Source organism: Notothenia rossii (assembly GCF_949606895.1).
Source record: "Notothenia rossii genome assembly, chromosome: 4".
Lineage (NCBI taxonomy): Eukaryota > Metazoa > Chordata > Actinopteri > Perciformes > Nototheniidae > Notothenia > Notothenia rossii.
The window spans coordinates 53,144,619-53,158,075 of NC_136902.1; the positions used below are offsets into that span (position 1 = coordinate 53,144,619).

General features: G+C 43.1%; 2 protein-coding genes across 2 annotated transcripts in view; one reads left to right on the top strand and one right to left on the bottom strand.

The window, feature by feature from the left end:
* The first annotated feature begins 179 nt into the window (after positions 1-179).
* LOC307037083 (protein FAM222B-like) lies at positions 180-11,433 on the top strand. Its single transcript, XM_079677818.1, has 3 exons — positions 180-343; positions 4,396-4,522; positions 5,221-11,433. The coding sequence occupies exons 2-3, from the start codon at positions 4,441-4,443 to the stop codon at positions 7,332-7,334; spliced, it is 2,196 nt and encodes a 731-aa protein (XP_079533944.1). The 5' UTR covers positions 180-343; positions 4,396-4,440; the 3' UTR covers positions 7,335-11,433.
* A 216-nt stretch (positions 11,434-11,649) lies between these two features.
* Positions 11,650-13,457, bottom strand: part of LOC307034850 (transient receptor potential cation channel subfamily V member 1-like) — a gene marked incomplete at its 5' end in the record, with an annotated part of 43,391 nt that continues 41,583 nt past the window's right edge. Inside the window, 2 exons of the mRNA XM_079673776.1 lie at positions 11,650-11,817; positions 11,896-12,002. Coding sequence (XP_079529902.1) covers positions 11,711-11,817; positions 11,896-12,002 — 214 coding nt within the window. The 3' untranslated portion in view covers positions 11,650-11,710. The remainder of the gene's footprint in view (positions 11,818-11,895; positions 12,003-13,457) is intronic.

Here is a 13,457-nt window from a genome sequence, read left to right on the forward strand (position 1 = left end):
GAGGTTAGTTCTTTGAATTCAAGACCTTGTATTTCTTTTAACAGTATTTGTCACAGTGGTTCTGCTACCAGATCTGATTACTACCTCTGAGCTTCAGTCGATGGCATTATCGGACAGGAGTTTACCACTGATGCCTAAATGCAGATCCGGGGGTCCTCAGGCTAGCTCTGCGCATTCGCAACAATTGTTGCTGCGGTAGCCAGCTAGCCAGACAGCAGCAGCAGCAGCAGCAGCAGCACGGAGAGCCAAAGCCGGGGATGGTCTCTTCATTTTTTTTTTTTTACAAAACATCAACGTTGCATCTCCACAAAATGAAGTTTACTTACTCATAGATTCACGAGGAGTAAGTATACCGTTCTTTAATTCGGCTCGCTTTGGGGTTTTCCGTCAATGAGAAGCTAAAGTTTGCTAAGCAGCTGGCCTGCTCACAACAAGCACAAAGAAGCTCCTTATTTACTGATTCGAGGTAACCTTAACCTGTTCCACGACGTTATTCTCATCTTTCGAGGAGACGGTATGCTTTCAGTTCGGCCAGTTTGCTTGCTGAAATATTCCATGTACATGTATTAGCTCGGCACTAATGTTAGGTAACAGATTGAGGCTGGATGGCTAGACAGATGGCTAACGTTACCTAGCTACAGACCGGCTGTCTAGAAGTTAACCTGCCTCATTTATTACTCTGTTCTAACTCTGATCCATAACGATCGATACGCCGGTCAATGTAGGCGTTAGCCCCGGGCGATGCCATAGATCCACCCGCTGACCCGAGTCTGTGAAAAAGGTCACATTATCAGTGTGAGAAAAAGTTTTTAGAGAGTACTTGTCCATGGACAAGTGAGTTTGGCAATTTACTTGTCCGAATACATTTTTCACTTGTCCAGAATGGACAAAAATTGGGGCCACTGGAATCTTCTTCGCCATCGTATTTTACATTTTCACACATAGGGTTGGGTATCGTTTGGATTCGAACGATTCCGGTTCTGCTTTTCGATTCTGGTTATTTTCGGTTCTTTGAGAGGGTAAAAATAAGTCCCATGATAAAGTGGGAGAAAAATATATTTATGAAAACATTAAGTCAAATCTGTATTTCTATTTACAAATCACTTCATACTGTTTAATTTATTATGGTTATTGAATATAATTATATAAAAATAATCTCTGCATTGTTTAGTTAGTTCTAAGTGGTGCAGTTTGAGAATGTACAATTGGCCCAGTCTCCTCTGATGTTACACTGCAACCTGCCTGATACCTGCCTATGTAGAAAAGCGCTAGGCCTTAAATATAATGATAATAGGCTAATAATAATAGCTTATAATAATAAGTAATAATTAATTATTCGCTTTTCTACAACTCAAAGACGCTTGCACGCTTACACATGTCCTTATGCATGTGTATTACATGCTGCATCTGCCCAGCTGCTCACTGTTTGTAAAAGTAAATAAATAGTATTTTCATTTAAATAATGTAGTTGCTATACCCTGCTTCATAAACAACACTGACATCCCTGTGCTCCTCTGAGTCTGGGGGTCCGGGGATGTGAGGACAGCGCGAGGACACAGGGAGGCTGCTTCACTTCATAAAGGAAATGGCGGTCAATATTAACAACACATGAGCTAAAACGCTTAATAACCTTCATTACGTGTCAGATAAAGAACATAAGAAAGTTTGAAAAAGATGAGGCTGTTAAACGGGCAGCGGATCCGCTGTGTGTAGAAAGAGAGAGAGACGCTGAGCTGCACCATGCAGCGAACAGCTGATCCGGAGCATAGAGAGAGAGCTGTGGTCCGCGGGGCTCGGCCTCGCCTCCTATCCTCACAACTCTTATTAATCCCGGTACCGGACAATTGTTATTTGTTCCTACTCGGAACAGAGTTTTGCTTCCCAACCCTGCCACTGTGCTACACTTCCAGCGCTGCCCCGCCCAGCCCCCGTCTGTACAGAAAAAGGCGAGATGCATTTCCTTAGGAATCGACAAGCAGAACCGAAACTAACATTTCTAAACGAACAATGGCGGACACTGACAATTTGCGAATGAGTTCTGCCTTTTGTAAACTGAATTTATCAATAAATCAGGGCGAAAAACGTCACTTGTCCGCCGGACAAGTCAATTGAAATATCTACTTGTCCGATATTGTAAATAACACGTCCCGGACGGTGGGACGTGTACTTTTTCGCACACTGATTATGTAGTCTTTAATGCAGATTCTCCCTTCCTCCTGAGGCTCACACAGTTTAAAGGAGTGACGGAATGTAGCTGAGGACATTTAGAAAATACTGTAGGACTTTTAGATACATGGACCAAAGTATTTCCATTTCATCATACTATATACTCCTACTCAACAAAGTATTTTATACAACAGCCTAACCTATTGAGCAAATTAACATAAGTACAAAACAAATACATTATCATATATTATTATTTTAATGAGTTTCATCCTTAACCAGCTGCAACATTCAAGTTATGAAAACAATCATCACATAATTATAATTCAGTAACGTGTAGTCTAAATCCAATCTGCATAATACATCATTTTAGTTTTGGAAATATTGTACATATGTTTTTACTTCTGATTTTTTAATCATTACTTTTACTTGCAACAAAGTATTTTTACTCTGCATTATTGCTCATTTGACTTATCTCTAAGATCTGAGATGATCTAATGGTGAGAAGGTAAACACTGGCCTTTAGCCAGATTCATTTGCATTTAGATCACATCAAAGAGCCAGGGGTTACGCACACACTTCACAAATATCCAAGACGGCAATCCATCTCCCCAGATACATTTCTTCTAATAACCTTTAGAGATCATTAAGTTTGTACCACTATGACAAATCACTCAAGTCTCTGACCAGTGGAAGTGAACTAATGGTGAGTCATAAACTATCTGTGATGAATCTGCAAATAGATGTGTAACCAATCAGAAGAAAGCTCTTCCTCTTCCCTGCCTTCTCTTTTTAGAGTGGCAGGAAGGGGAAATAAAGTCTGCTGTAAGACTGCAACTAACAATTATTTAAGTTTCCAACAATTTGATGGATATTTTCTTGATTGACGGACTGCTCTGCTGTTGTATAAAATGATTTCACACCAGGGCCGTTACCCAATCCATCACTTAGGTCAGAATCAGTTCCGTTACAGCAGATGATTGATGACTGGCACTGGGTATTAGCTAATGGACGCAGTGTTTGATCAACTCTGCTGTATGTCCCATTGTTAACACGGCCTCTTTGTGTGTCATAGATCTGATGCTAACATGTCTCAGCTGGTGACTACAGCAACATGCCACTAAAGCTTAAACAATTCATCAGTTACATTATAGAAAAGATCATCAATCTATCATACATTTGAAACAAAAATACCATTGTATTACATACCATAACATTCCCTTGTTCCAGCTTCTTTAATGTTATGTTGTTATGTAGTAATGGATATTACATTGTTTTTGGCTCTGGGACTGTTGGTCCTACAAAACAAACAGTATGAAGATGTCGTTTTTGGTGCTTAGCTAAAACATGTGAATCATTCCGCCGCAATATTTTGGCATTAAAAAAAAAGATGCATGCCCCTGTTAGCCTACTTAAACTCACATAAATGGCTTCCTCCTTCATTATGTTGCTGAGTCATCATTCATGAGCAGATCATGCATCCACAGTTCAGTACCACTGAAGAATACCTGAAGTGTACTTGTTATAGTGGTACATCCTTAGTGATTACTAAAGTTTTCCAATTGTGTGAAGTCTATGCTATAGTGGCGTCTGGATGTGTTTGTGTACGTACTCCACTTTGCTACACTTAAATGCATTTCAATTCAGGATCCATGTTTCCATTTTGATCCAGTTCAAGCTTTTTATAAAATAGCCTAAAAACATTTCCAGCAAACTGAATGTGTGTGCTGAAGCTGCAACTAAAGATAATGTTTTATTATTGATTAATCTGCAGATCGTTAATGACTTGATTAATAGTTTACTCTATAAATGGGAAAATACCCCAGTTTCTCCAAGTCTAAGGCAAGGACTTGTATATCATTCCAAAACTCAAATATATTGAGTTTAATAGGGAATACATTAAGGAAAAGCAAGAAATCTCCATATGTGAGAGTTAAGGCTGATCATGTCTGCTTTTATGACTGATTACTTTAAAAAAACAATTATTTTTCTGTTGATCAACTAATTGTTGCAACTCAAGCGTTTTTTTAAGTAATACACAAATCTGGTTGTCTGCCATCATGCTATTCCAATGTGCTGTTGTGTTCAATGGAAGAACATGATGTCAGTTTATTGCAAGCTGCCTTGCAAAAGGTCAAAATGTACTGGATGTGAAAATAGGCGATAGCAATGGCGTATCACACCAGCGTCAGTGTCTGTCAGCGGCTCACTCTCCCCTCTGTTCCTCCCCAGTATGGTGAGAGAAGGTGTCCCACGCTGCAGTAGTGGAAGAGTGACATGCTGGCCTGTCTGACAGCATCAGGTGACCCAACCCTCAGAATTCTCTCCCGCACGCAGATGAACACTGGACTTCAGAAATGTAAGTGAGATGTTTCAATTTAAACGTTTGCAATATCATTCAATCATGGTCTTAAAGTAACACGACTTGAAAGTGTGATTACAATTACTGTTATTAATTCCCCATGGAGAAATTCAGTTTTTCACGGTGTTATGTTATCAATAATCACAATAGCCTAAAATTCATAACAAACATACACTTGCTCAAGGGCACCTTGGCAGTGCCCAGGAGTTGGTCTGGCACCTCTTCAGCTCCCAGTCCAAACGTATTTGGTCTGATTGGGACTTGTCCTGGCCACTATTCGGTTCCCAAGCCAAGTCCTTAGACTGAGCTACTGCCATCATTACTGTCATCATGAGAGATACCTAAAACCTTTAAGAGGGTATAATGTTTTTTATACAGTGTTAATAATAGAAATCTCACCGTGTAAACAGTATAAAATGTGATGAACAAACTGGTTTGTAGCTGGACGGTGTACAGGATCCAGTCTGCAAAAATAGGAGTTGGAAAACTTCAGTTGAATAAAGTTATTTTTATTGGATGCTAAAATAAGTTAGGCCTTTAATGATGATGCATGTTCCAAGACATGTTCTAGTTAAGATGTGTGTGTTAATGACTAAATCGCAAACATAGAGTACAAATTGTCACATACTATTTTCAAGCTGCCAACATGTTGTTATGTATTTCTGTATGGCTGACCTTTGACTGACGCATTGCAGGGGAAACTACACAGAAGATGAGATCTGCCAGCTATCCAACCCCAGCAGAGTTGGATGCCTATGCTAAGAAAGTTGCCAACAACCCACTATCCATCCAGATCTTCCCCAACAGTGTCAAAGTACCTCAAAGGAAGCACATTCGCCGTACAGTCAACGGGCTCGACACGTCGTCCAGCCAGCGCCACAGTCCCTACCCCTCTCAGGTCAGTTCCAGTCGGGGTCTGCTGGCTGTCCTGCGTGCGCCCGCCAAAGGCGTCATCAAAGAGTCAGACGGCAGCCGCGCCCGACGGCTTCACAAAGTCGTCATGGACCCTCACAGCGGGCCGTACGCCACCCAAAGCACTTTAAATCTTGCTCAGCCTACCCCTCACCTACAGGGTCAGTCTCAGCCTGCTCCTCACCTACAGGGTCAGTCTCAGCCTGCTCCTAACCTACAGGGTCAGTCTCAGCCTGCAGTCCAGAAGAAAGGCATGGTTCAGCCGCAGGCGCTTCAGCAAAACATGACTCATCCAATGACTTTACAGCAGCCTCAAACGATGCCTCACCCACAGGCTTCACAGCAGAGGAGCATGGCTCATTCACAAGCTATGCAGCGTCAGCAGAGTTTGTCCCAGGTTCAGCCTTCACAGCAAAGGTTGGCTCATCCCCCGGGCCTCCAGAGGCAGCAGAGTGCGCCTCACACACAGGCCCTGCAGCAGCAGCAGCAGCAGCAGCAGCAGCAGAGTGCGCCTCTCACCAAGGTCCTGCAGCAGCACCAGAACCAGTCTGCTCCACCTGCCGCTCAGCAGCATCTTTCTCATCTGCAGACACTGAAGCATCCGACGGCTCCTCCGCAAGCTTTACTTTCACAACACTCACTGACTCAGGACCTGCGCCACATGTCTGATGGGGCTCACCTTCCCAGCCTGCAGCACACGCAGGGGCTGGTTGGCCCACAGCCCCTTCCCCAGGCACAGGGTACAGGAACTCCTACCATGCCTAATAGCCTCCTGCAGCCCCCACCAGGGGCATACGGGCCCCGGAAGCTCCCTGACGCAGACGCCCCACCAAATGTAACTGTATCTACCTCCACCATCCCACTGTCGATGGCATCCAGCCTGCATCAGAACCGGCCCAGTGACCTGAGCAGCATTGTGCAACAAATCAACCAGTTGTGCCAGGCACGGGCGGGTATGGGCGCCACCTCAGTCTGTGAGGGCCAGATCGCAAACCCTAGCCCCATCAGCCGCAACCTGCTGATCAACGCTAGCTCCAGGGTGTCCTGTCACCACCCGGGGCTGGGCTCTGGGCCTAGCTGCCACATGATGGGACCCCTGGACAAAGCTACAGCTCACACTCCCAATGCTGCGCTGCATTCACAGCCCAATACATCTGCCTTTCATGCAGACCCAGAGAAGCTCCAGCTGCAGCAGCAGCACCATCATCTCCATCAGCAGAAACAGCAGCAGCAGCAGTTACAGCAGCACCAACACCTACAAAAGCAGCAGCAGCAGCAGCAGCAGCAGCAGCAGCAGCAGCAGCAGCAGCAGCAGCAGCAGCAGCGCTCCTGGGCGCAGCATCAGATGGCTCACATGCAGCAGCCTCCTGAGGGGGCCCATCCCTGCAAGAACCCAAGGATGGAGCCTCCCACTGAGTGTGCCTTCCCGTCTCGAAACCTAAATTATTCCCACAAGCTCCCCAACACTGCACAGTCCTTTCCTTTAAAACACCCTGCAGAAAAACTCCCACCCTCCTCCCCCGTTAATTTCCCTGTGGGGTCTATGCCTTACATTAATCGCCACTACATGCAGCCACAGTGGGGCAGCATGCCAGCCACAGCATGTAACAATGGATCAGGCCCTCAGGACCTCCCAGTGTCTTTCCAGGGAGGGCAGGCTGCTGCCTCCACAGACCGCATCCCAGGGGCCAAGTACAGGCCAGGGAAGGAGGGGCCCCCTGCTCAGTCCAAGTTGATGCAGAATGTGGATTTCTTAGGAGGAGAGTTCCAGATGCCCAGCTTTCAGGAGCAGAACATGGAGCATGTGCTGGAGAAGATGCACAGGTCAGCGATGAGCCAGGTTCAGGAGCCCAACAATGGTGGGGGTGTTCACGCTCATCACCCAGGCTATCGCTAGGGCGTGCTCCGACCCCCCCTTGGTGTGTTTGGGTTTTTCTCAACAGCTATTTTCAGCTTCTGTGGTTTATTCTTTAAGATCTTGCAAGTGATCAATTAAATGTGAAGCTTTAGAGCTTGATTAGACTCACCAGGTTGTGATCTCTCACAACATCCTCAGGTCTTAAGCCATGTCGTACCTTTGTTGCAGATGATGGGTTTTTGAGATTGTCGTCCACTGTTGAGTAGATTTCCTCTTTTCATCACTGGCATGGATGTGCTGCTCTTTGTTCCTGTATATATATATGGTGTTTTTAAAATATTGATTTGCAGCTGAGAATATGCTTGCCATGATTGTCACAGTGCTTTAGGTTGAATTTTCTTTTAAGCATTTGTGGCCTTAAAACTGCCCAAAGGGAAGATTTAGGATTTCCTTGTGTAATGTTTTTATTTGCAATTATTTGTCCTCGTAACTGGTTTGTGATCCATTTTTTAAAAAAAAGTTAAAAAAAAAGAAAGGTACATGTACATGCAATTAACGAGACTGTTGATAGGATTTTTCTCCCAGGGTTGAGGTGTACACCTGCTTCTATCAGGAATACAACAAGGCTTCTAAACTGCACTGATTGGTTCAGGTAGTTGTTCTTCCATCGCTGATCAGTGTGCGGGAATGACTAACTATCACTAAATATAGATTTTTTTTCTCCTTACCTGTAGTGGTATTTATCATGTAGAATGTTAAGGGACAGCCAATGGGTGTGAGCTCATGCTTCCCTATGCGCTGTGATACTGTTGGTTGATGGACCAAGTTCCAACTAGTTCCATTAGCCACAAACACCAAAACAATCCAGATTAATTCATACTAAAGTGATGAGGAAAATATATTTTTGATTCTTTGGTCAACTTTACCCCATTTCAAACTGAATTAAATTTAAAATAAAACAGTCAGCACTAGCAAAAACGGTAACGTTCTCTAATGAGTTTCTCAAGCTGCTAGTGGTTTCTCTTGCATTTGGAAAGTCTAAAGTACCCTCTTGTGTGTAATAATTTGAGAACTGATTATGAAGTAGTTATTTTATTAGTTTGTTGTTTCTTTAGATGGTCCTACTTGAACTGTAGAAATTACTTTTTAAATGTTATGCCTAACATTTGGCAAAAGGAGCAGAACCTCCATTAGCCCTATTTGTCTTTAGCTAATGTGAAACCCAACGGCATCCCATTTAATGTTAAAATGGTGTGTGTATGTCAGTGTGTGAACGTTAATTGATCACTTGCAAGCATGCAAGTACTTCAAATTCTGCAACACATTTCCTCACCACTTTGCTACTGTAACACAAGTGAACTGATGTGGGGGGGACATTATCTGTGTGGCTTGTGGGGGGCTGTTCATCTACTAATCACTGGCCCCACCCTGTGTTGTATCTGTTACCTATAAAGGAAAAAAAGTGTAACATTTAATGCAGGTTATGTGTTGCTAGATGTGTCTAGCATGAACCAATGGACCCATGTCCTCCAGTCCCCGGCTGGTCTGATGTTGTCAGGGCTAACGTCACTCTGCTAGCCTCAAGCCTTCTGGAAAAGCCTTAAATGTCACAGTAGTTCTTCTCTTCTTTATACAAACGTTAACTGACTTCCTTTGCCATGATCAAAACTTAGTTATGGCTTTATTATGGAATCCTATTTCCGCCAGTAAAAGGAAAATCTAAAATTAGCCTTGTCATGAGAATATTTTGACTATATTTTCCATCACAGACTTATGTCTACTACCTATCTTTTTGTTTGGTTATTTTGAGAACGTTTCTTAGGATATTTTTCCTTTATCACATTGGCAGAAATTGGCTTCCATATATCATTGTAAGAATGAGTAAATATTAGTTTTTGAGCGTTGGTTCATTTGAGATCAGTACTGTTGGATCATCGGGCAGTGTTCATATGATTAGGCTATGGCCTTGATTTGAATTATTAAGGTAATAATGCTACTCATATGTGTTGGTAGATTACCCATCCTACTGTCTGAAATGTTGCCTATCAAGGATTTAAGATGATATAATAGCATTTAGCAGAGTTAATGGTTTGTAGAACAGGGCTGTAGCAGTTACTTTAAAGTATTTGGACTGTGTTTTAGTTGTTAATAAATATCCTGATATAGTTTAATTTATTGTTTTTGGACCACTGCATCCTGAAGCCATAGGTGTTTCCACATTAGGTGCCACATGTTGATGCAGACAGTGAACTGATGTGTCTGCGCTCTGTGGCAAGCAAGGGGTTTGCATCCACGCTTAAATCTGTAGTCTTTCACACTGCAGAGTCTTTTATCCTCTGCACCGTTTGCAGGATACAGTACAGGTCAGAAGGGAGAAGAGATGGCGCGATGATCCGTGATCTCCAGGGCTGAGATGCAGACTGTAGCTTTTCTGGATTTTGGTCTACATACTTGATGGCAGTTTTTTTGTTTTTGTTTCCCAGCTTTCATTTTTGATGTGCCTGCCCCTTAAAGCTGCTATTGACTTTAATCTTAACACACACTAGTATGATTTGTGTGTGCTTGGGAATGAATAGTAATTGATGTATGGGCTGTATTAGTGACAATAAGTTCCTATTTATGGGAAGGGTCAACTCAAATGCTGGTACTTTTTGCTAGTGTTTATCCTTTATTTTAAATGTATAATAACTGACCAGAGTAGCTTTCATCAGTTTGACCCTTCCTTTCTAATGGGACGGTTTGGATGGTTTTAAGAAGAGTTGTATATGGTATTTATGTGTATTACTACCTACAGTAGATGTTGTTCAGCACCCCTCAGTTTGGGGGAAAATACAGGAGTACCAGCTCAGAAGCAGAGCCGTGTACTGCTGTAGAGGGGGGCAGCAAAATGTATTTAAGCCCCTAAAGAAAGGACATTCTAAAAAAAGAATGCATTGGAATACTTTATTAAGAATATTTCCTGCTGTACCTTGCCTTCAAACGCCCTCAGACAGGGAACTGAAGCCCTTATGAAATCCCTCTTCAATGCCACCAGACTCCTGTGATACAAGATATTTCACCCTGAACACAGGAGCTGCTGGTGTACCGCTCGATCGATTAGTTTGTTATATTGTTGTTTTACAGTTTAGTTTGGAATAACCAAAGCCACACAATAACACACAAACTAACTGATCGATGCAGCGGGAGACCAGCATTAGGGAACTACAGACTATGAAAAAGTACCTGACATGACCCCACCTGAAACATCCAAACTATCCTTGTAAATTTAAATCAACACTAAACATTAGACAGTGCTGCCCTGTTTATTTCTGACCCGCCTGGTCACAGCCCGACACCGTCAGGTTCTACAGTTTCTTATGAAGTGCCTCCACTGGGCGTAGTATGGAGAAGTGTGTGAATGGGTGTCTGTATGTTAAGCTTGGGTACTTGCACACTGACTAACGTGCACAAAGTTCATCTGATGGGGGACCAAGCTACTTGGGGTAACTACTGATACTGTGTGGTGGACTGAAGTCCTGAAGTGTGCCACAAGTCCCAGAGGCTTTCGGGACTGTGAACTTGCTGCTGAATCACTGACCAAAGTGACAAGAGTTCCTCTCTGGACCACCGGCCTCCAGCTGGGTTGGGAACTTGTGTTCTGACAGTAATAAGCAAAACCCTGGTGACAAAGGAGAGCTGCACGCCTCCTTTGAACGGTTAAAGAAAACCTTGTGAAGTAAAGTGTGAAGATGTGAATGGAATAAACATTTTTTAGAGTGAGTTGTTTCTGCCTGCACCTTACAGCCCACAAAGCAAGATTCAGATGTTTCCCCTGAACCTTTGATCTTTGGATCTATTTCACAATGAAATTCTCCAGCAGAGACGTGCTCACAGTGCATGTCAGTACTGGAGGAGTCAGCTCATCCTGACTTATGGCAATATTTATCGGGCTGCGGGTATCAAACAACTCTCCAGATTTGTTTCACTCCCATTAGTATGGTTGTCTTTCATCTCAAAGATGTGTCATGTTGTGAACGGTGGTGGAGGGGGGCTTTCTCTACTTTGTGAAAATGTGATTTTCCAGTTTTGCCTAACCTTCAGGTATAAAATGTCTTGCAAAAACATTCCCCCTAACCAAAATAAAGTTTGCAAACACAAAGCTTTTATGAGTGACTGTCTTTATGCACATATACATATGGTTTAGATAATTCAAGTCAATATTGAAGTATACATTTAGTTAACTCTTTCATCAAATACATTAAAAAATAAATCCACAGCCAGGACCTACCTACAAACTACCATTGAAAACAGCCCCTGTGTTTATAGAGGTGTAGTTATAGATGGGATCATCTGTGGTTTATGTTTCTCAACCGTACAAACTATTATTCTTTCTCTGGCTACAAATAAATGCTCAGAAGTACATGATATATGAGTGTTCAGAATGGTAGCCCTGGTTGAAAGGATCTGGAGGTGATGCTCGGCTGCGGCTGGCGCCGTCTGCCACGCAGCCTCTCTAGGAGCGGACTGAGGTTCCACCGGTTCCCTGAAACAACATGGTTCCTCAGAACTGGTGACATTTTAGCAGTACAAACAACGAATACAAGTTGTGTGTAGGGTTTACCAGGGGTCTGCTCGGGGGGCTTTGGCTTCATCATCCTGTCCCCAGGTTCTTCCTCCTGGATATGACCAACATCTGTCCTCCACTGTCTCCAATTAATTTCTTCCACCCTAAAGTCAAAGAAGACTCCATCATCACAAATGACTATCTTCATAAACTGATGATACGTTTCACCCAAGTTCCATAATGAAACTGGAACATTTCCCATTGATTGTAGTCTCTGTTCAAACTTGAACTGATATTTTCCAAGTAAATCCTCCCTATCTACAGGAATATGCATTCACATGAAATCTTTTAATTGGATTAATTTAGCTGCACAGTTTTTCTGTGAACTTTGAAACTATTTTTCTTTGTCAGAGAGTGCCTTTACTGGAGCTATAGTGTTGGAAGGGGAGATTGAAGCGATGGCCTCGGACGTCCAGGTTCCTGGCAGCGACACTATGGGATGCCAGCTCTAACAACTGAGACAACTGACGTGTGTGCACACTGCACAGCACAGAAACATGGAATCATCCACATCCAAACACCACAAGGTAAATGAGCAGTGGAGTAAAGTAACTAGGCACATGTACTCAAGTACTTTACTTCAGTACACATTTGAGATACCTGTACTTTACTTGAGTATTTAAATGTTTTACTTTGTACTTCTACTCCATTACAGTTCAGAGGTAAATCAGGTACTTTTACTCCACTACATGCATGTATTTAATGCCTTTAGTTAGTGCGAATGCTGTGCAACATCATGGGAAACTTTTAACTTTTTCAAAATATTTCATACTTTTTGAAATATTCAGCTTTTTAAACGCTTTTTTTTAACATGGAAGTCAATGGGAGGAACCTTCAAATCCTCTTTTACGTACAACTTGCGCCAAATGTGGAAGGAGTTCCATACTTTACGCTAGAGACTTCATTCCAACTTTAAAGGTCCCATTTCATGGCCATTTCCACTGATCATAATTCCATTGTTGAGGTCTACTAGAATAGATTTATATTGTGCAATTTTCCAAAATCACTTTGGTTTCTCATACAGCATCTCTGTAAACTACTTGTATTCACTGAATTTCACTCTCTGCCTTTAACGGCTCGTTGTAGCTCCAATAGCTCCAGCCCCCACCCTCCCTTTGAGCACAGTGTGCTCTGATTGGTCGGGACGTTGTGAATCACGCTGAGCTCCGTGGAGGTGTGGTTTCCTTGTTTAGCGACAGCGAAACACAGCCAAACTCACCCTCAGCACACACAAAGTCACAGCCGTAGTAAAAGCAATAAGTGTGGCTTGATATTGAGTAAGAAAAAGGTTGATAAACGCTGTGAGAATGGGTCTGCAGAGAGAATTTCGCCGCGATCCCAACTGTCTGTTATCAGCCTGCAGCCGGGGAGGAGAGATCAGCAGAGCTGCCTGCACTGAGTGTGTGTGTGAGGAAGTCCGTGGATTGGTCAATTTGGAACAATCAGCGGGGGCTTAACGTAACGGCTCCACGGATTGGTCCATTTGGTTCCGGGAAACGCATGACATCATGCGGTACCCGGAAGAATCAATGGACAGTGACGTATCTCCAACGAGGCGT